At 40.6% G+C, this 21,968-nt stretch overlaps 1 protein-coding gene across 4 annotated transcripts in view; it reads left to right on the forward strand.

Annotated features, from left to right (window-relative positions):
- The window catches only part of FERRY3 (FERRY endosomal RAB5 effector complex subunit 3), a 23,983-nt gene extending 10,208 nt beyond the window's left edge, over window positions 1-13,775 (forward strand). For 3 of the 4 annotated variants that reach the window (XM_075441659.1, XM_075441675.1, XM_075441667.1), the window contains exons 10-15: window positions 1,883-2,011; window positions 4,430-4,498; window positions 6,050-6,252; window positions 11,220-11,277; window positions 12,476-12,543; window positions 13,525-13,775. In XM_075441659.1, the coding sequence (XP_075297774.1) occupies window positions 1,883-2,011; window positions 4,430-4,498; window positions 6,050-6,252; window positions 11,220-11,277; window positions 12,476-12,543; window positions 13,525-13,617 (620 nt within the window). In that variant the 3' untranslated portion in view covers window positions 13,618-13,775. The remainder of the gene's footprint in view (window positions 1-1,882; window positions 2,012-4,429; window positions 4,499-6,049; window positions 6,253-11,219; window positions 11,278-12,475; window positions 12,544-13,524) is intronic. The other variant, XM_075441684.1, reaches the window with a different exon arrangement.
- The last annotated feature ends 8,193 nt before the right edge of the window (window positions 13,776-21,968 follow it).

Genomic DNA, 21,968 nt, shown 5'->3' on the forward strand with positions numbered 1-21,968 from the left:
TGTAAAATTTCTATGTAGAAGACCTTTGAATAATACATTGATGTTGTTACTTACATAGAGAGGTAGCGGCTTGTGCAGTCTAAATTTCTCGATTAAAAAAGTACGGAAACAATTTTCTGCTTCCACTTTAAAGCTGGGAAAAAACACAAACCTGATAGCTTTTATTTTGTGATGGGCTAGAAGCTCCATCAAACCGCTGTGAGATTTTCAAGGTAGTTGGAATAAATGAGCTTCTTGTAAGCACCTTGTTCATCCAAGCATTTTACATTGTCTGAAGAACACCAGTCAGTCGACAGGCACAAAACAGAGAGGGGCTCCAGGCATACGAAGTCCTGCAGCTTACTTGGTTGACCTTGTTTATTTAGCTCTATCCTGAGGAAGCTTAAGAATGACCTTCACTTATTGTATTTTGTTAGTTATGTTTTGTCTGCCAACCATTTTGATGTTGCATCTTTGGTAAATCTGTTATCCAAAAATGGTTCCATTTGTCTCAAAATAAGGGATGTATGTGAGGTATTTGCAAGACTGAAAACCATGACTGCAATTTTTTCTGTATTTCTTACAATGTGTAAACGGCAACTAGCAAAAAGCACCTTTGAAATTGGGTTTGGACACATCTCTAAAAAACAGCCTTGAACAGAATGTTAAACTTGTGTATGAACTGTCAACATGCGAGTTTCATTCAGACTATTTTTTCTAGGCTAGATGAATAGTTTCTTTATATACTTTATGCATTGCCTAATTCAAGTCTCTTATATTAGGACTTTGTAGGGCTACTGTGACTCAGGTTTTGAGCAAGTATAGCCACTCAGATAAATGATAAAATAAAATTAATTTTCATTTAAATACAAGAGATTTTTCTTGTGTCTTGGGACTCTGTTTTATCTTGATACACGCCGAAGACAGAGTCTTTTGAAATATGAGCTTCTTCCTCCCTTGGTTTTGGACACCAGAATTTAATAAAGCCTTTTGAAAATAGATTTTATGATGGAGAGAATGTAAAAAGATAAAATACATTAAGATTTTCTCTCTGCCTGTTCCTGTTACAGTCTGTTCACAGTATACAGTGCTCTCTGGATAGGTCATCAGAGCACATTAAGAACTTTAAGGAGGATTAGAGCAGGTACCTCAAAACGGGAAGTAAATAGCAATTGCATAGTTTAGTCCAGCTCCTTGCTAATAGCTTGTTTTGGGTCCTATTGGCATGCTTGGAGAGATGGCTGGACATTAGGATAAGGAGCTTAAAATACCAGTCACAGAGGCAGTATTTTCTGATCCTAATTATCAGTAGAATATTTCCAAGTCTGACATAATACTTGCTTATCACGAAAAGGAACTTGCAGCTCTTTTCAACTGATGACGATTTTCTTTAGCTTTCAGATCCCTGTGTTGAGAACTAAAAGGAAAGAACTGTAATTCCAGCTTTCCAGATACACTGTTGATGAATTTCATTAATAGCTCTCAATTTTCAAAACAAACTGGAATGCTGTTGTTGCTGTTGGAAGTATCTACTATGTATGTTTTAATAAAATATCACAGATTAAAGGACTGTTACTAATAAGACAACATTTTCAAAGCACAATTACATTTAATGCAAATATGTTATTGCTTTTACTTTGGGGTTTTTTGGTCTGGGTGGTTTTGTTTGGAGACCAACAGCACTCAAGGTTTTTTCTTTTCTCCAAGCAATTAATTTATTCCAAAAAATGTTTTGTCTCTGCCATAATTTTTTAGAATTTAAAGAGGAGTACAGCAGGGCTTTGTCTGCTTTGAGGGGAGAGTTGCCTTTGTAACTAGCCTTGTTTGAACAGTAAAGCAGAATTATGTAATGTTACTAAGCACAGCCTTGTGACGTAGATTTTAATTTGCTTCCCCCCCCTAGATTTTGCAACTGTTTGCCAAGAATGCACGGATTTCCATTTTCCTGGAATTCAAGAACAGCTTGAAATTGTCCAGAAGGTCGTACTTAAGGCCAGAGCACATCGTAGCAGTAAGTCGAAAAGACGTCATGGTCAGTGACAACCAAAATTACTTTCCTTGAAATAGAATAGTGGTCAGCTGAATGTTTATGATTATGGGAAAGTTAATTTCACTCTTCCTCAGTTACCTGATCTATGAAATGGAATGTTCTAGCTTATCGATAAACTGTGAGAAGTCTGGATTAAATTCTCTCGTCACAGACAGCATGTTCACATGATGTCTTTGCTGCTGTAACAGACATACCTTACCGGAAAACAGAAAAAACTTCAAGTCCTTAGGTTCTGATCACACTGTAACAGCATGGGAAGTGTATGGGGCCATTGTGTTTTCCTCTGCAGTTTAAACTGCCTGTAGCAACACAGACTTTGTGACCTGACTTTTTTATATCTGTTTAAATATAAAGCTTTAAATATTGCAGAACAGGAGTTACGACTTTCTCCCTTATGAGTGAACACTGAAAACTGAATAATCATAGAATGCTTTGGGTTGGAAGGGGCCTTTAGAGGTCATTGCGCCCAACCCCCCTGCAGTGAGCAGGGATATCTTCAACTAGACCAGGTTGCTCAGAGCCCCATCGAGCCTGACCTTGAATGTTTCCAGGGATGGGGCCTCCACTACCTCTCTGGGCAATCTGTCCCAGTGTTTCACCACCCTCGTCATAAAAAAATTTCTTCCTTATATCTAGTCTAAATCTACCCTCCCTTAGTTTAAAGCTCCTTGTCCTATCGCAACAAGCCCTGCTGAAAATACTTTCCCCATCTTTCCTATGGGTGCTTTTCAGGTACTGGAAGGCTGCTGTAAGGTCTCCCTGCAGCCTTCTCTTCTCCAGGCTGAACAGCCCCAACTCTCTCAGCCTGTCCCTCATAGGAGAGGTGCTCCAGCCCGAGGAGCATTTTTGTCCTCTGGACCCAGTCCCACAGGTCCACGCTCCAAAGCTGGATGCAGGACTCCAGGTGGGGTCTCACCAGAGAGGGCAGAATCACCTCCCTCGACCTGCTGGCCATGCTTATCTTGATGCAGCCCAGGATACGGTTGGCCTTCTGGGCTGCAAGCGCACACTGGTGGCTCATGTCCAGCTTTTCATCCACCAGTACCCCCAAGTCCTCCTCAGGGTTGCTCTCAATCCCCTCATCCCCCAGCCTGTATTTATAGCGGGGGTTACCCTGACCCAAGTGCAGGACCTTGCGCTTGACCTGGTTGAACCTCATGATGTTCACACAGGCCCACTTCTCAAGCTTGTCCAGGTCCCTCTGGATGGCATGCTGGCCTTCTGGTGTGTCAGCTGCACCACTCAGCTTGGCGTCGACTGCAGACTTGCTGAGGGTGCACTCGATCTCGCTGTCTGTGTCACTGATGAAAATGTTAAACCGCACCAGTCCCAGTATGGACCCCTGAGGGACACCACTCATCATCAGCGTCCACTTGGACATTGAGCCATTGACTACTACCCTCTGGCTGCAACCTTCCAACCAATTCCTTAGCCACCGAACAGTCCACCCATCAAATCCATATCTCTCCAATTTAGAGAGAAGCATGTTGTGAGGGACTGTGTCGAAGGCTTTACAGAAGCCCAGATAGATCATGTCCATAGCTCCTCCCTTGTCCACTGATCTAGTCACGCCATCATAGAAAGCCACTAGGTTGGTCAGGCAGGACTTGCCCTTGGTGAAGCCATGCTGGCTGTCGTGAATCACTTCCCTGTCCTCCATGTGCCTTAGCATAGCTTCTAGGAGGATTTGCTCCATGATCTTCCCAGGCACGGAGTGAATTAACTAAATGTGTATACATTTTAGTGCTGACCAAATCTCTGTGAATGGTTTACTTTGCAATTATATGTACAAATGGCTGTGAAATTTTCTGACCACATGGAGTTAAGGCCCTACTTGTATATCACAAAACTGTTTTTCTTGCAGAGAACTACTTATGTGGTTTAAATATGTCAGCAACATGAATAGATTCATAAGAGTACGTAGAGAAACAAGTTTTCTTAGGAACCTGTCTATTGCTATAGTCTTAGGAAAATACTGAAAGCTGGTTTTATACTGCTGATTTATGTAAATCTCTGATTTTTTTTCCTGCAATACTAGGAATAAAGTTGTTTTAAATAGTTACATTGTTTAAAAAGCAATAGCAAGTAACTATGTAGTTGTGGGGGCCATTTGGAAAGTTTAGTATTATGTTTGAGAATACTGTGTTTTCTTTTGTTCAGATGAAGAGGTATCATAGGATGATTAAACAAGAAAGCCAATGATTTGAGATAGGATTCTGTTCAGTGTCTACTGAAGACAGCAAAAACACTTCCTGTCCATCCCCACTGCTTTTTGGGGACTTCGTGGTAACTTTATGGTAAAAATTCAGGCCAGATATTATCTCAGTACATCAAACATTCATGCCAAAGCATAATTAATAGATGATATGTTTAATATTTGTGCTATGTATTTATATACAGAAAACAAAAGTAGTGGAAGTGAAGATAAATTAAAGAATATCGAGCGAAACCAGTCAAATATTTTGCCGGGTGAGTTCTGTGGCATTTTCCTACTCTTCTTAAAGCAAATTGTATTTTATAGATGCACATTTTTAGCTCTAAAGTCAGAACATAAATTATAAACTAAACCCAAGTTGACCTCAATCAGAGGAGAAGGATGTTCTTGTGGCTAAGGCAGAGAACTGGGTGTCAGGACATCTGGTTTCTATTCCCAGCTTTGCCACTGCATCATGTGACTTGGGGCAAATCACTTAACTTCTCTATGCCCAAAATTTCTTTTCCCAATTTGAGGGTGAAAAAAAGATCTCTGAGCGTCTTGGGAAAAGGTGAAACTTAAATACTAGCAACTAATTTTGTTTTTGAAAATAGTTATATATCTGTCACGGTTGTGATCAAATATTTTAAAATGTATTTTTTAACTTTGAGAATGTACAAATCCATTCCTCTCAAAGAGGAAGTGTCTTCTGTATATATTACAATTTTTAGGAAGGAAAGCTTCTGCGGAATTTGAATATTAATACACAGTTGGAGGGGGAAGGAGTTAAATGAATACAACCCTTGGTTGGGTAAGAGGGCTTCTTAAAATTGCTTTGATGAGTGTCTTAGATCTTGTTAGTGTAAGTGAATTTTAAATCAGCTGGGTCCTTAACAGATAAATTCAAGTGAATCTTGCTGCGGTGGTTTGTGTATTATTACTCCGAGATGGTTATTGCTGGGGATTACTATGTCCTTAGCAGTCATGCAGGAACAAGTACGTACTTGTTCTTCAGCTGTCCCAGTACAAAGGTGGTATCTTAACTTTAATGACCAGTGAAAATAGGTTTGAGGAAAGATGTTTATCTGTTGACTGAAACAGTAGGGCTGTGGCATACCTGCTTTTCTGTTGGCTGTAGTGTAGACTTTTGATCTCCAGCAGAAAGGTAAGATGAAGAGACCTGCGTTACACTGCCCCTTACTCTTTCTCTACCTTTGATAAATGAATACCAAGTCTAAAAATACCCCCAACAAGATGTCTTGATAATTTTTTGGAAACAACTCGTACTATGAATTAGTTTAAATTCTGATGATCATTGATACCTTTGTCTTCCAGTACATGTCTCGGCTGTTGTGTAACCCCCTATAGATTTTTCCACAGACCTTTTGCATCCTTTATTTTAACCCATCCATTTTTGGTATTTCCGCCTCCCACATCTGTCTGCAATTCAGTGCTTACATTATGTATTTTGAGTATTACAGCTCCGCTGTGTTTGTTTTTCTGTTTCATGCTATATATAGATCATATCCGCCTGTACTGGCACTGTTATGTCTTATTACACCAGGTGTCCGTGATGCCAGTGGAATCCATCAAAGCAGGGAAGTGAGTGTAGGATGAATGTAAAACAATGATATTCCAAGAGATTTTAGATCAGTTGGTTTCTAACTTTTTTTTTTAGTCTGCTTCTGTATGTGTTCAGATCTCTGTTGTATATTTGTGTTTGCCTTTTGTCTTAACTGAGCCTATCTTTACATTGCGTAACAGTTGTATTTCAGTACAGATCACCACCGTGATATCTTGCCTTCTTGGTTTTTATTACTCTGTAGGGGAGTTCTACATCACACGCCATTCAAATCTTTCTGAAATTCATGTTGCTTTTCACCTCTGTGTGGATGATAATGTAAGATCCGGTAACATAACTGCTCGGGATCCTGCAATCATGGGACTCAGAAACATTCTCAAAGTTTGCTGCACACACGACATTACTACCATTAGTATTCCTCTCCTGTTGGTGCACGATATGTCAGAAGTAAGTAAATGTGAAAATTTTGTTTGGTTTTGTCTTCTAGGATGCAACAAAAGTGTTTTTTCCCAAGGGTGTGTTTCGTGCTGGTTTAAATCAAGTGGGACAGTTTATCCGTGTCACACACTCCTGCCATATCATTGTGCTGGCACTCATCTATAGCGTGACCCAAGTTAAGGAACTGAAACAGTTAGAAACATTTCAGCCAGCTGAATCACTTTGTTTTTTTTATTCCCACCCCACACTTCAGACACTTCACATCCTTGATCCAAATCATGGCACGGTTGCACAAGTATGAATGAAAGATGGGACTACATGCCTGGCAGTCTTCTGGCAACAGCTCTTGCTTAGAAACTATATCTTCAGAGTCGCTGATATGATAGTGATACCAGATCCGCAGTTTTACTTGTTGCTAGTTATAAAACCTTAAAACTAAGTTTTATAAGCAGTAGAACTAGCAAAACTTGGCTTAAAGTTCTGTATCTCTGAACACCACCTCAGCCCTACACAGCAGCAGCCAAATTTCATCTTTGCTCTGAACTGTCTCCTTCTTCACTGCCTGATCACTTGCATCCTTAATTTTGGTCGCTGCTTCCTCTCTACGTCCCCCAAATACCAGCTGGGCAAGAAGCAGCATATTGCTGAGGCTCTCTGTAGATACAAGTGTGCTTATTTATTGCGCTGAGCGTTTGTGTTCTCTTCTCCAGAGAGACACTAATGTGTGGAACTTGTCTCTTACTCAACTGTAACTTTTCGCAGTGCATAGTAATTTAACACCATTGATCACCTCTTTCCTCTGTTACATCTGGCTCACAGGATCCTAGCAGAGGGGAGAAGGGGGTAGGGAGGTAGGGGGGAGAAGGAGTGGACAGGCCATATGCCTCAACTCCTTAGGGGGTGAAAAGTCTAGAAACTTAAAGAAATGAGAAAAATAGGATAATGCTGCCATTACTGATACCCTTGCATGGTTTATTATAGTCTGTTATGGGTTTTTTAAAGAACCCTTAGATTTTTTGCTTGTAAATTTCGATACTGCCTTTCCTTTGAAAGTGCCTGACTCACAACAAGGTAAAGGTTCACCAGTGGATTACCTTTATCAGTGACTTTTTTTTTTTAACAGAATTTGATTGGAACTTAGTGTAGAAGTGCCCTCCTTTGCAAGATCAGGGCGTACTATTGTGAAAGTGCCAGCAATGTAAAAGTTAAAAATGTCCAGTAATGAAGCTTCTAAAGGTTATACTTTCATACGTAAAAGTAGACTTTTAAGAACAGATTATGTTGTTTCTGAAATTGTTCATCTGTGGTATCAAGACCTTTATTGGGGCACAAATGCAAGTAATCAACTTGCAGGACAGCAGCCTGGGTTACTCATGGGACCTGGTTACTGTGCTTCATGAAGTTAAGGACTTTTTTTTCTTAATCAAGTTGACATCTGACTATATTACTTTTTTTTTCTTTAAACCTTGTTAGTTTTAGCTTTTATTTGCATATCTGCATTTTAAAATACAAACAAAGCACAAGACGAAATGTTCAATGTACTTTGAGTGTGTGTTGTTGCTTGGATGTGTGAAATTGAAGAATTATCTTCTTGTCTAGTGCTGGATTCTTAAAAGGTCCAAGTAAAACAATTTACCTTTTATATTAAGGTTTCAGTTGTTGCAGAGTAAGCGAAAGTGACCTGTAGGATAAGTGTATGTTTAGCGAAAACTGCATGGTGTGAATTGCATTGGCAGCATTGCTTATTACAGTGCTTTGCAGCAGGCTGACCTAATTTGAAACACGCACACATGTAACTTGTTGTTAAGGGAAAAGTGAATAATAACAGATTTCTGAAAGTTAACCTGAACTTGGTGCCTTCAGTAGCCCCAGTTTTGAATCTGCATTTACCACCTACATAAAAACATTTTTGTAAAGTGGTTAACCAGGAGCACAGCTGCAGAGATGTTTGCATGCTTCGCTGTGACAGGCATTCATCATGAGTTTTCTCTGTGCTTTTCTCAAAGGTTTTCTTCTTTTATGGATGGAAGAGTGGTGTTTACAACCTCACAGAAGTAATGAGTGTATTGATCTCAATGAAGCCATTGCATTTCATTATTATTGGACCTTCATATAAAGCTATTTTTTTTCTGTGAAAAAGAATTAGGAATTCTGCTTTCCTTAGTTTTTCTTCTGACGAGAACAACAAAACCAGATTTCTCTGTTCTGATCATTAAGTTAAACAAAGCCAAGAAACTGGGTTTGATACTTGAGAAAGACAAAAGCAGACAAGTTCAAATTCAGGACAACTGGGGCATTACTGTCTGCTCACTGTTCTGAATCTAATATAAACTGGGGAGTGAAATGGCTCTAACAGCGTGGCATCGCTAAAAATGCTAGAGCTGACACACTTCCTTGGCAGTTGCAACATAGGAGCCATTGCTGCTGTCCGCACAGCAACACTGAGAAAGATGTGACTCTTCAGGGATCTCGGGCCGCTGCCTCTATTACCATAAGTTAAGACACAAATATTTTGGAAAAAAGTGGAAATGAAGGGAGTATAAGCAGTGTAACAGATGTTTATGAACATGGTTTATGTATATAGAGAGATTATTGATGGGTGTGTTAACCTCGAATATTTCTCGTCTTGAGTTTCCTGCCTTTAAATGTGTAGCTGCTCACACGCTGTTCAGGATTTGCAGAGATATACTTGGAGTAAACATCTTGCTAATTCTTAACTTAGCAAAATTAGCCATGGAAATTTGGTTTGAAGTCTTTGTCCCACAAGACATTTGAGGACTTTAATGTTTTCATTACCTGGTTACAGCATTGTTCTGTGAAGGCACAAGCTGTTTACTTTATAAAAAACAGCAGCCCCGTGTAGTGAGTCTGCCACAGATTTGCTAGAATGAAAAGGTATCCAGCATATCTTTCTAATCAGTGAAGTTGGCCTTTTTTTTTTTTTTTTTTTGTAAGTAAGCAGGGTAAATCTTAATTTGAGAAGAAATCATGGCTTCCTAAAAAGGAGCGAGGTGTGGTCTCTGCTAGTAAACAAAACCAAAAGTCCCTGGTGGTTTTTTACTTGCTTGAAATGCTGTTAACCAAAGCTCACTGTAGGGGATGGTGTATTTGCTTTCTTTCCTATCCCCTAGCACTGTATTTTGAATTGGTACTTAGCCAATCCTTCATCATTTCCACAAGTGTTGTTTAGTTTGCATATAGAGAAAAATCCTGATAACAAGGCAAAATCATGAGAACTTGGGTTGTTAAAGATGGATTAGAACTGAATCGCTACTCTGTCATTTTCAGTTCTTGTGGCTTGCATGCAGTGACATTGTGGATTCAACCTGTTATTTCCCTGAGCGCCCACAAGATTTAACATCTATGTTCCTCTGAAATAGTCCAAGGGATAGTGTCATATCCTGCTGTTTCGATCAGTCCTTTTAAGGCTTAGTTCCCGTTATTGATTATGCAAGGTACTCCTGAGTTGCCTTCAGAGCAACAGGACCTTTCTTTTTAGACACTTGTTTTTTACTTAAGCCAAAACAGTGATCAAAACTGATAATGGGCGCCTATGATACTTGTGACCCAAAGCACACACAGGCAGATGAATTATAACAAATATCAAGTATTTCTTCCAGAAAGCTTACAAATTAAAAAAAAAATGTTGTCCAGCATTGTTCTGTCTGATTAATGTGTTATATACCCTGAAAGCAGTGTCTGTTGATGCAGTGAAATTACATCCTGATAAGTCATTTCTAGCTTATGCTGGTTTTAACGTATTGTGTATTTTGGGGGTGACAGGAGATACTGCTGCTTAAGTAGGAACTTTGGCTTTCAGTAGTTGTTTAATGCAGCCACGTTCAGTATAGTGTTTTGGTGTTATCAGCTGGCATTCTTAGGTAACCTTGCTTCTCAAATAACTCTTTTTAAATCCTGAAATTAAGCTCTTTTAAAATGACAGACTGCACAGTATTTGGCATTGCAAAATAAAGGCTGGCTTTACTGGGTAGAAAATTATGCAAAGTGTAAATTTGGAAAGGTACATAGAGTGAGAAATTTGTTTCCATGTCTATATTGCTGTATTCAGACTAGAAAGTGCCCGTTTTGATGTTGAAGAGTACATCAGAACAATAGGTACTATTTTCTTTCTGCCAGTTGTTTACAGTGACAGTCATTCTGTCACTGACTAGGAATATTCATCTTGATACAATTCATTTTGTAGCATACAGCCAAAGAATGTTTAATGTACTAAAGCATTTAAACTGTTACTTAAATTATTTAGATCAGTGCTTGTGGTTGTGTGTTAAGATATCTTAAAGCAGTGTGGTTTTCATATCCCATCTTGGTATTTAACTTTGGGTAAGAATTTGCTGTCTGTTTATATCTAAAACTCCTCCATCAGATGAAGATCGATTTTGTTTGTTTGAACTCTCAACATAAATGCGTCTTTAGGGGAGAAGGGCTTCTTCCAGTTCTGATATTAGAGAGCAGGTTTTTGCTGAAGGCGGTGGATGTGCCAGTTAACCTTAACCAGAATCACCAAGAACAGCTACGAATCATCAGTTACTGCTGCTAAGATGTGGTCGGGAGCCTGTCTTTGGCTAGCTGAAGCACGAATCTGACAGTTATCCATTGGATAGTATAGATTTTTCTGAAGTTCCACAGAGGAATTAAATAATTTTCCAATTACATTAATAGGATTGTCAATAACATTTTTATTTGACATCTCAGTTTAAAAATTATAGGTTGTTCTGACACTGGGCTCTGCTACCAATAAGCAGTTGCAGTTCTCTTATGGTCACCTATCGGGTATCTACCACCTGCCTAGAGTACTCGGAAAAACTGATTCCCTCTTCATGGCCTGTAATGCTGCTTGAATACCTGATGGGAAAATGTGATTCTATGGCAAAAATGTATTATTTTTAATAATTTCTCTGCCACTCTTGTTGGTTAGATCCATTGGGTATTGAGGCTTTTCTTTTATTAATTTTTAGGAAATGACCATTCCATGGTGCTTGAAGAGGGCAGAGCTTGTGTTCAAGTGCGTCAAAGGTAGGTTAGTGAATCAGCTGGAGTTTTTTGTGTTACATTTGGTGACATCCAACCTTAACTCAGGCTGTATATTTTCCCCCCAAAAGAGATGTTTGTCAATAATTTATCATTTGTTAAAACATACACTTATATTGTCTCTTTAAAATTATTAACTGTCTTACCAGGAAATAGTCTCAGACACTTAGAAGGGAGACTAAAAATGTTTCAAAAGTATCTTTACAACTTAAGACGTAGACAGTAGAAGAAAAAGCCCTTACTGCTGCTTTCAGCAATCTCTGAAGGAGGTCAAGAGCTGGCGATTCTCTGCGGTATAATTTCCAGTGTCTGTTGTATTTTGATTGCCTCAAACAGTGAGGACTCCCCACATTTTTCCAAGAGTAGTTTATACGCTAATTCATCTCTTTGCTGGAAAGTCCTCGTGACTCAGCTTGGTTTTCTGTCTTTCCAAGTGGTATTATTTACTGCATTCTTGTGTGTTGCACTTAAATACTTTAAGCAGTCATTTAGAGTATTTAAAATGTTAGTGACGTTAATGTTCCTTCTACCACCTACTCAAGGAACCTCTTCCTAGTGTGACCTTTAGTAATTCACAATGGTATATCATTCACATAGCCACTTTCATTAAACAAGTATTTTTCTGAGTATCTTTATTTGCCACTAGTGTGTTCCTGTGAACCTTGTAGTTCATTTGTAAGGAAATGCTAACATAAAAATGCAGTATTGTAACTTGAGCAATAAAGGAGTACTGAGCTTTTTTCATATAAGTCAGTCCAGGTAGTTTGTGTTGCTGCCAGGTTGTCAGTGTACTTTTGGCAACAGGCTTGTGCTTATTCATGTGGATGTGATCACATCAGAGCTGAAGGAAAGAGCTCTTTCTTAATGGAAGCAAGACGCTGAAAGAACTGATAACACACACGTGGAGAAACCTCTTGTTTCTTCTGGCTAGAACAGTAGGACTGGTTATTCTGCTCTTCAAGGGTTTATTGATTTTCTCCTTAACTCCTCATTAGATTTTTCAGTTGGAGCGGATTTCAGTCAGGAGATTGGCCATGTCTGATTTAAATGTGACTAATGACATGCCTAGTTAAGGCAGGTAAAATCCTAATTGTATGTGAAAATTCCCTCACTGCTTGATAACGATGTCATTGACAGGGAAGATTGCATAAGTAATGCATATAATATGAATGCTTCTTTTTAGGTTTCATGATGGAAATGGCCTCGTGGGATGGAGGAATTTCTCGGACAGTACAATTCTTGGTACCACAGGTAGGTTAAGCCAAGTTCATGTCAAATGTAGGAGACCATTGGAATGAGAAGTTAAATGTCAGCAGATCTAGGTTTGATTTCTTTGCTATACCATGCTCTCTTTGTGTGAGCTTAAATTAATCGCTGTGGGTTTGGTCCCTTGGCTATAAAACAGGAATAAGAGGGGTTTGTATTTTTGGATATCCTGTAGTATCTTCCGAGGATGCTAAAATTTCAGTCTGGGAAGTTTATCTTTACAAGCGGTGAATACATCACCTTTGAAAAAAAGATACATTTTTTGCTGTTATTTACTCTGAAGAGATGGGCTAACCTGGCATTATGTAAGTTTAGGCGCTTATCAGTCATATTGTCTGACAGTAGGCACTGAATTCAGCCATGCTTCCACAGAGTCATTAATTACTCTACGTATTTGAAGTTAATTGTAATTAAGATTCTGAAATTATTTAATTTGGAGTTCTAGCTGATCTTCAGAAACAGAAAGTTTCCCAACGATGGCCAGCACTAAGCTTTATTTGTTCTAAAAAGTGCTATTGGAAGTAATATAAAAATCAGTTATATTAGGAATGATACAACACGTATTTCTCGACAAAGTAGTGAATAACTGAGCAAGAAGGAATCCAAGAACAAACTTGGTAGTGAAGTTGAACCTAATTCTGGAATTCAGAGAGCGAGAGTCCTGTAGATAACAAACAGCACTTTCCTGCTTATGGTAGACAGAAATAATCAATCACTGGAACAAGAAATCTACTGGAAACGGATATGTCACATAAATATACAAACAGTATTTTTAGGTCTATTTTTTCTTTTTGATTGAATTAAACAGAATTATAACGCATAGTTTGAAAATGATCTTCATGGTCTTCTGAAAAACAGCAGTTCTCTTAAATGTCAAGAAACAAAGTTTAGAGAGACTTAATTCTTCCAAACCACAGCAAAAAGCCAAAACTTACTGGTGTATTTTTTTTAATTATTATTTTCCAGACAATTTCTGAGGAAATGTTTTACCAACTGAGTAATATGCTTCCGCAAATCTTCAGAGTGTCCTCTACATTGACTCTGACCTCTAAGCACTGAATTTTGTGCAGCAGTAAGATGTATCCTGTTGACAAAGGATGAGATTACAGAGATTCTGGAATGAAATGTCTCTTTCCTGAGGGATGATGACCCTGAAGTGGTATCTGTTGCGATTTCGAGAATCATGTCATCATAATAAAAGATAAACGCTGTCTGTACTTGGGTGTTAACAGCTGATTTTTGCCTCTTACTTTGTTTCAGCAGAGTATTAATGTTGAATTCCTCACCTTTATCTGAAAGATGTTCAGTGCAACTTACTGTACATAATCTACAGAAATAGAAGTCATTCTCATACTTAAGTAGTAGGAAGAAGAGCTTATGGTAGGAATAGGATCCTCTGGGTGGGCTTCAGGTTGTTGAGTTTTAAAAACGTTTTCTGAATTTGCTCAATGGTATTTAAAAGATATGAACAATGTCAGGTGTCTCCTTAGAATAACTTCGACCTAATAAGTCACAGTTGTCTTTCCAAGGTCACAATGACCACAAAACAAAATGTATTACTGCCTCGTTCTACCATTTTACTGGTACAAAATGAAAGACATGAGACAAGCATTTAAGCTGCTGCATTTTGTAAATCACAGAAGTGTTTAAAAAAATCAAAATACCTGTGACAATAATTAGAATTTTTAATTATTATTTATCTTCTTTCAGTATGTTAACTTTTTGCTTTATTTCAAGATTTCACATTGAAAAGTCTGTCACATGAACAGTTTAATAAGAACACTATAGTGTTCTGGACTCTGTTGTACAGGTATATTTTGCTGCTTATTAATTATTAATGTTTTATGACCAAACAATCTAATCAGAAATGCCAGAGAGACAGCTCAAGAGGTAACTATGAAATTTCTTGGCCTCTGCCTCCCCGTGATGGGGGGCAGAGGGGAGACTGGGGACTGCTTTTCCCCTGTCTTGGACCGTCAAGCTTTTTGCCCTCAGCTGTGGACCCAGGCAGCTGGCAGCAGCCCTGCAGTGGGGAGACTGGCCACAGGAAAGCAAGCCGTGTCTGAAACCGGGGTGCTCGGGGTTGCCGGAAAAGTTGGGCTCGCAGTGAAGCAGCTGGGGTGGTGAGGGTCCCAGGTAGCTTGCTGAAGTCTGCAGTTCTGTTACGTAGGAAGCACGGGCATCCTGGCAGAGCTGGCTTTGAGTCTGAAATATCTTTCTGCGTATTGCTGAAATTCTGCTCTTGAAAACTAGAGACCCTGGAGGCCAACTAAAAACCAAATTATTTTCTATTTTCAGTGTAATTTTTTTTTAAAATGATTTTTATTATCATTTAGTTTGATAAATGTGAAGATTGCAAAGCTCCGTTCTGGGGAAACTGTGCAATTTAAAATTCTCACAGAGAATCAAAGCAATATTAATCAGTTCATAACATTTATAAAGTCGCCATGTAATTAACGAACTCTTAGCTTAGTATTTTTACTGAGTCCTGCATGCTGTACAGAAGCCATGTAAGTGACCCAGCAAACATCTACTGCTGAACTGTCAAATGCTTTCTTTTCCTCTGCCAGCAACTTCTTTAGAAGAATCATGCAAGTAATGTGACCTAATTTGGTGTTCTAGAAAAGAAGGATGTAAATTCGTCTAGAAGGAACTGGATTAATCCTGTTAGAGCTCGTTTTACATTGGTGGCCTTAAGCTGAAATTGAACTCTGGTCCCAGAAAAGCAAGTGCTCTAACCACCATTCTGTTTGTGAAAGGTGCAGTAGCAGAAGTATTGCTTTTTATAAGTTGTGAGGCTTATCTGGGTTGTGAAAAAGGTCTGTGTTACGTACTTGGTACTTTTACTTTTTTTTTCTTCAGTCAGTACATCTACCAACAAGTAACCGGTGGAACACCAAAAATCCTTGAGCAAATCACCTTGCTTATACTTTTAGACTCTTCGCTAATAAAAACTATGCCTGAATTCTCATGTTACTTGGCCAAAACAGGAAGACACCATTTAATTTAGTACCACTTGTGTAAAACTACCGGTAATTTTTAAGAAGAGAATTAAGCTTTTTGCCTTTCATTTTTTGAATCTGTATTTTCAGCCCTCAGCAGATTACATATAAATTTTTCACCATTGGTCTTTGATACTGAAAAGAACAAAGAAGCTCTAATGGTGAGGTTTTGGAAAATCAAAGTGGTAGGAATGGCATGGGAAAACTATTAGTTCCACTTAAAATTGTACTGAAGCCTGGCCCTTGTAAATGCTGATTAGGCCTGCCAAACTGAATCTTTGTCTAAGGGACTCTTGATACAACATCTCTTATTCCCATTTCCCATATCTATTCCCAAGGAAGCAGTGCTAACAGCAGTTTTTTAGCTGCCTTCATCGGAAAACAGAATATAGAGATGGGATGACCTAAACTGTACTTTCTGTTTGATCTGTACCTGGCAACTGTACAGAACGGTAGCGTACAGACTGCAATTTATGGAGTAAAGCCACGTGAGAAATCCTGTTTGGGTCATGAGAAGCTATTTGAGATTAAGAGGAAAATGACTCAATAGGCATGAGGTTTTCTATTTGTATATGCAGTGCAGCGTTCCTTGGAAGGATGACGGTATTTAATGCCTTGAAAGTGTTGTGTAAAAATTCTACATGTAGCTTGCATTGAATAAATTGTTCTTGCCACTAAGAGAAATGAGGAACGAATGCCACTGTTCAGCTCTTTTAACCTGCTCACGGTGACCAATATAAACTGCTGGTGCCCTTCGCAGAATCTGAAATGAGGTTATTAGAAGAAAAAGGAGTTGTAGCATCTTGGTTTGTCGAGGATGTTTCAGCCTGTTGTCTGGAGCTGTATGATCTGCATCTGTTTGCTTACATGGTGGCTGACGACAGACAGGAGGAGAGGAATGCAGAAAGGTGCCCTCACGGGACTACTTTTGCCCTGCTGTAATTCCTGAAATTTCACTGCTAATAATAGTCACTGCCTGGAGAGGTAAGAATCGCATCTGAGATCTTTCCCTCTGCAATAGTTCACTCTGGATAACAGAATCTAAGTTAATGAAGCAGAACAGAAAGATACTATTTTGTAACTTTTCCTGTTGTATGAGAGATGAGTGAAGCCACAGATGGTGATAATGGAGAACGGATGTAATTTAAAGGAGGAAATTATGACTTAAGATTATGAGTTTTAACCCAGTTCTGTTCTTTCTGTGAGCTTAAAGGTTGATAAATTCATTTGATCTGTACCTCATTTTCCCCTCATTAGAGGAAAGTTTAATTTATGCTTGTGTAGTATTTTGAGCACTAGTCTTGCACGGCCTATTTGCTCTTGTTTCTTGCCTGTACTATATCCAAAAATACGGTGCTGTTCCCTGGTATTCACACCAGGTCAGAAGTGTAGAGATGCCTGTCCTCTTCTTGTGTCTTTGCCTTCTGTCAGGACAGACCATCAGTGCTGCACAAAAATAAATCTATTGCTTCATGCTGTATACTGGATGTGGTAGAAATCAGTAGCAACCGCAGAACTGTGGTCCCATGGGACCACAGAATTAAAAGAGTATATTATTATGCACAAGTTCAAGCAACCTCATTTCTGTTGTGTAAGTTCAAGGCCTTGACTTTATGCTGTAACAGTGTTTAAACACTAAATTGTAATCTTACCCTGAAGTGCAGGAGCAACTGGAGCAAAGCAAACACACTTCACAAGGATCAGAGCCCAGAGACCAGCCACAACGGTCATTAGAAGCAAGATACCGATGAACCGAGTACCCTTGTAAAACTTCCTGCACTTGAGGGAAAGAGGAGACTACCTCCAAAGACAGGATGGCATTCTGCACATGAAGGAGTCACAGAATCACAGAATGTTCAGGGTTGGAAGGGACCTCTGTGGGTCACCCAGTCCAACCCTCCTGCCGAAGCAGGGTCACCTACAGCAGGCTCCACAGGACCTTGTCCAGGCAGGTCTTGAATATCTCCAGAGAAGGAGTCTCCACAACCTCCCTGGGCAGCCTGTTCCAGTGCTAAGTCCTTGGAAGAGCTTAAGCTGTTTGTTAGCAAAATTTCTTTGGAAAGCTGGACTAAACCCAGAAGGCACAGAAGTTGAGCAGTCACAGGCAGCATGGTCAGCAGACAGGACCAGTTCACCTGTCCTAATCTGTGCTCCCCCTTGCGCGTGCTGGCAAAACCGGCAGCTCCGCCAGGCCGAATGGGGTAATGACCCTCCTTCTGCAAAGGCTGTAGCTTGATAGCAAATGTGGCTTGAAGTTCCCTCAGACAGAAAAGCTAATTGAACTGTGGTGCTGAGCAGGTGCTCAAAGGGGTGGGCTTTTATGTTAACTGGAGACCTTCCTACAATGGCAGCGTTTGCCAGGACGCGCTTCACAGGCTCAGCACACCATGCAGAGCATGGGTGGTGAAGGCAACCTAACTGATGATCTGAATGAGCTCAGACATAGCCCGTTGCTGATGTGCCTGTTATTCTTGAAATGGAGATGAATTTATGAATGCTCAGAAGCAGAGCATTTAAGTTTCTGGGAAAAATTTATGTTCTCGGGCTTCAGTACCAAGCACTTCCATAGATGCTTTATGGCTAAGCATGGGGGGCAGTCTTGCAGCATCTGAAGTAGGCATATAAATTACTTCTTTGTTCCTGTTTGGAGCGCACTAACTTCTTTCTTTGAGCATGGTACAGGCAGTCCTGGTGATTTTGGGCTACAGAGGAAACCATAAGAAGTCTGTAAAGCTCTTCAGATTATTTCCTGGCAAATAGGCCAGGTGCTGGGTAAAGAAAGGTGGTTTGTAGTTCTTTATTTCCGTTCCTGCATCTGTCAGAATAACCTGCAACAGGAGAAAAACAGTGTTCACCCTTTATAATAAAGGCTCTGAAAGAAAAAAGCCATTGAAACTAGTCAGCATAAGATGTGAAGTGAGTTTCGCAAGCTCTGCCTCGCTGTATAAGCTGTCCCATACAGTGTGTCACGTCCAAAGTCCGTGGCTTAGGAGGGCCTGCCAACAGCATCACTGCAGACAATGCTGCGTACAGCAGGAGCAGAAGAGTACCACAGGAGTGACCCACCCGTCAGCTCAGACAGGCGTACCGGTGTACCTGGGTAAGGAGAAAGGTGTTCAGGCTGTTGCCCGTGTCCCACTGCATAAGCATGAGCACGGTGGCTGCTGTCTGTGGAGGAGGAGAGAACCTCTGCCAGTCTGCGGGCAGGCAGTCCCCGTCATCGGGCCCGCAGGCAGGTCGGAGAAGTGGGTGACCTACAGAGGGGATGGCAGCTCATGCAGCAGCAGGGGCTGAGCGGGCGAGAAACAGAGGGCAAGAAGGGCATTAGGGGGTAAAGCATAAAGAAAATTAACCGAGTGGTAGAATGCAGTGTAAAACAGCCTGGAAAAACCTGTCTGTGAATAGTCAGCTGGTTTTTTTTGCTAAATTAATAATGCCTTTCAACCAGGAAAAACATTGACGGCATGAACAGTCTCTAATGTGGCTGTGACAAAAGGAAGCGTGACAGTGCAAGGAAGTCAGCTGGAATGGCAAGACAGCTTGGACAAGGCCAAAGGATATGGCTGGGAAATAACTGATGGAATATTGCGGACCTTGAAACCTTCACTATATGCTTAGCAGAATGTAGCAGAACAGACTGAGCAGGCCACAGAAAAGACTGCAGAGATCACAGAATCACAGCATGTTCGGGGTTGGACCTCTGTGGGTCACCCAGTCCAACCCCCCTGCCGAAGCAGGGTCGCCTACAGCAGGCTACACAGCACCTTGTCCAGGCGGGGCTTGAACATCTCCAGAGAAGGAGACTCCACAACCTCCCTGGGCAGCCTGGGCCAGGGCTCCGTCACCCTCAGAGGGAAGAAGTTCTTCCTCATGTTCAGACGGAACTTCCTCTGCTTCAGTTTGTGCCCGTTGCCTCTTGTCCTGTCACTGGGCACCATTGAAGAGGGTCTGGCCCCATCCTCCTGACACCCACCCTTCAGATATTTATAAGCATTTATTAGGTGGTAGAAGATGGTATAAAGAGTGGGGTGGCAAGTGCAGCTTGGGGAAGATGAGGTAGCTTTAGCAAGCAAAGCTTCCGTTGGGCACTTTCTTCCCACATGAATTTTTTTTTTTTGTTGGAGAATGTACTATGGACTTAAGTGCATGATGTGTAGCTCTTGTCTCACTGACCAGTTTCTCTGCTTTCAGAACTGACATGGAACGGTGCTTTCAACCAGGCCTGTGCAGGGCTGAGACAAGGTGGATATATTTTCTCTAGCAGGGGAGGTTACCAATAGCCATAGGGAAGAAAAACCCACAGAACAAAACGAGGTTCTTGTGTCGTGTTTGTAACTCAGATGTATAAATATGAAGTGTCTAGTATCAAATATTCTATGTAATGTAGAAAAATGCCAAAAGCTAACAGTGTTAAATTTTAAAAGAACTCAGCACAGAGTAGCGTGTAATGATGTGCTGTATCTGCACTTCTGAGAAGCGCCGTGGTAGATACTGGCTTGTTTCAGCTGGCTGTTGCAATTCCCAGTGTCCCCTGAATCTTCACTCTGGTCACTGGGAATGCAGCAAAAGCTGCTGTGATAGAAAAGCCTTGTGCAGTCCAGGGCCTGAAGGATGTGATGTTAGTTTTGGTTTTCTTCCTAGTGTTTACTTAGCAATCACCTTCATTTTGGAGTCACCTTTTGCTCTGCATTTCACTGGTGTAAACTGAAAGTCTACTAAAGTTCACTGACTTACTCCAAAATTACACAGATGTAACTGAGAGCAGAATTTGGCCTTGTGTGCCCTTCCAAGGGTGCTAAGTTTGAAGAGATACAGAGTGACACTGGCTAAATGACAACTGAAGGGGAATATGAAAACCATCTGTAAATATTTAAAGGGTGCAAAGATTAAAGAGGAGGCGGCTTGGTACCACATGTTCCAAGAAGGATTTTAACTTAACTAACAGGGATAAAACTAAGAAAAAGAAGGAAAAAAAGTAAGAATTGGAAAAGCAGTATTTCTAAAAACTTAAAATTCAATCTCATAACGTACAAAAAATTTTGTGAGAATGGAGAGATATCCGCTGTGTAATTTACAAAATGACCTAAGGATACAGCTATGCCTTTGTGTTATCAAGTACTCGTAAGCTGCCTGGGAGATGGCAAGATAGGGCTTCATGTCTGCCTTTCTGATTGCTCAGCTGAAACGGATTGATTTCTCCCTCCTCTTGTTCCACTTTTGGGAAGCGCATGCATGACCATCTGTCTCCAGACAGACATGGTTTGTCCCCAGTTGGGTTAAGAAGTTGATCAGTTTTAAATCTGCATGAAGGAGCATACCACGGAGAAAAATTCTCCATTCCTTCAAGACGTACTTTCTGCAGGAGACAATACCTTGGGGGAAGAAACCCTTTAGGTGGATTAACTCGGGTTTGGGTAAGGGGTATAGAGACTCATACGCTACATGGCACTGCCAGCTCTTTCCTAATGGGCGTTTGTGCATTCATAGCAGTGCCAAAGATCACCAGAGCATTTCTGAGACCTAGTGCTTTCAGTAGGAGTTCAAGGCTCTTGGCCACCATGCAGGGACAGACCCTGTACATACAAATTTAGGAGTGTCTTGAACTGGGAAGTTACCAGAGTGGAAACTGGTTTGGTTGGCTCCCAAAAGTCTTATTTTAAGTGCCTTAAACCGAACCATAACAGCTTCTGCCCGGCATAAATTATAATCCTCAAAAATGCTCTGTGCTCACTCATGCAAGTCATTTATAGTGACTGCTTCAACTTTGTTCCAAAGAACGCTTTTAAATCCCGGCAGAAATAGCATCACTCCACAAACAGGGGCCTGCTTCCTTCCGCCGCTCCTCATGCGTGCAGCATCCATGTTATCAGTCTTCTGCGTGCCTCTTTCCGCAGCGGAAATCCTACCAGTGCAAGCCAGCCAAGCCTCCTTTTTTGAGAAATGAATCTTTCCTCGCTCGCCAATAAAAGGTGGAAATTGCAGTGGGTCAGCGACAGGAGCTTGGCCTCAAGCTTGACCAGCTACATAGGAGGATGTGAGTGCTTCTGTTGAGTAGTTGTTTGGAAAACGCTGCCTGACCACCAGTTGTTATCTTGGATATGTTTTTAGCCATTTCAGGCAACTCTCCCTGCCCGTGGAAGTGGTTCTTTCTTTCAGCCAGTCCATAAATTATGGGCAAGACTTGAGAGCTGGTGTTACTACACGCAAAGTGGTGCACACCACTTTTGTGTTGATGGCTAGTCCTTTATGGAGCCTTCCTGTTAAGAAATATGAACTGCAGATAAAAATATGTTGTTGGCATCTTTCTGAGGTTCGCTTCATTTCTAAACGTTCAGAATAATTCAGGGAAGTGCTGCCTAACCATGAGGGATATCGTCCTTTCCTTGGTGCAGGTGCTTTTGCTAGTGC

The sequence above is a fragment of the Opisthocomus hoazin genome, chromosome 1, assembly GCF_030867145.1.
Source record: "Opisthocomus hoazin isolate bOpiHoa1 chromosome 1, bOpiHoa1.hap1, whole genome shotgun sequence".
Classification (NCBI taxonomy): domain Eukaryota; kingdom Metazoa; phylum Chordata; class Aves; order Opisthocomiformes; family Opisthocomidae; genus Opisthocomus; species Opisthocomus hoazin.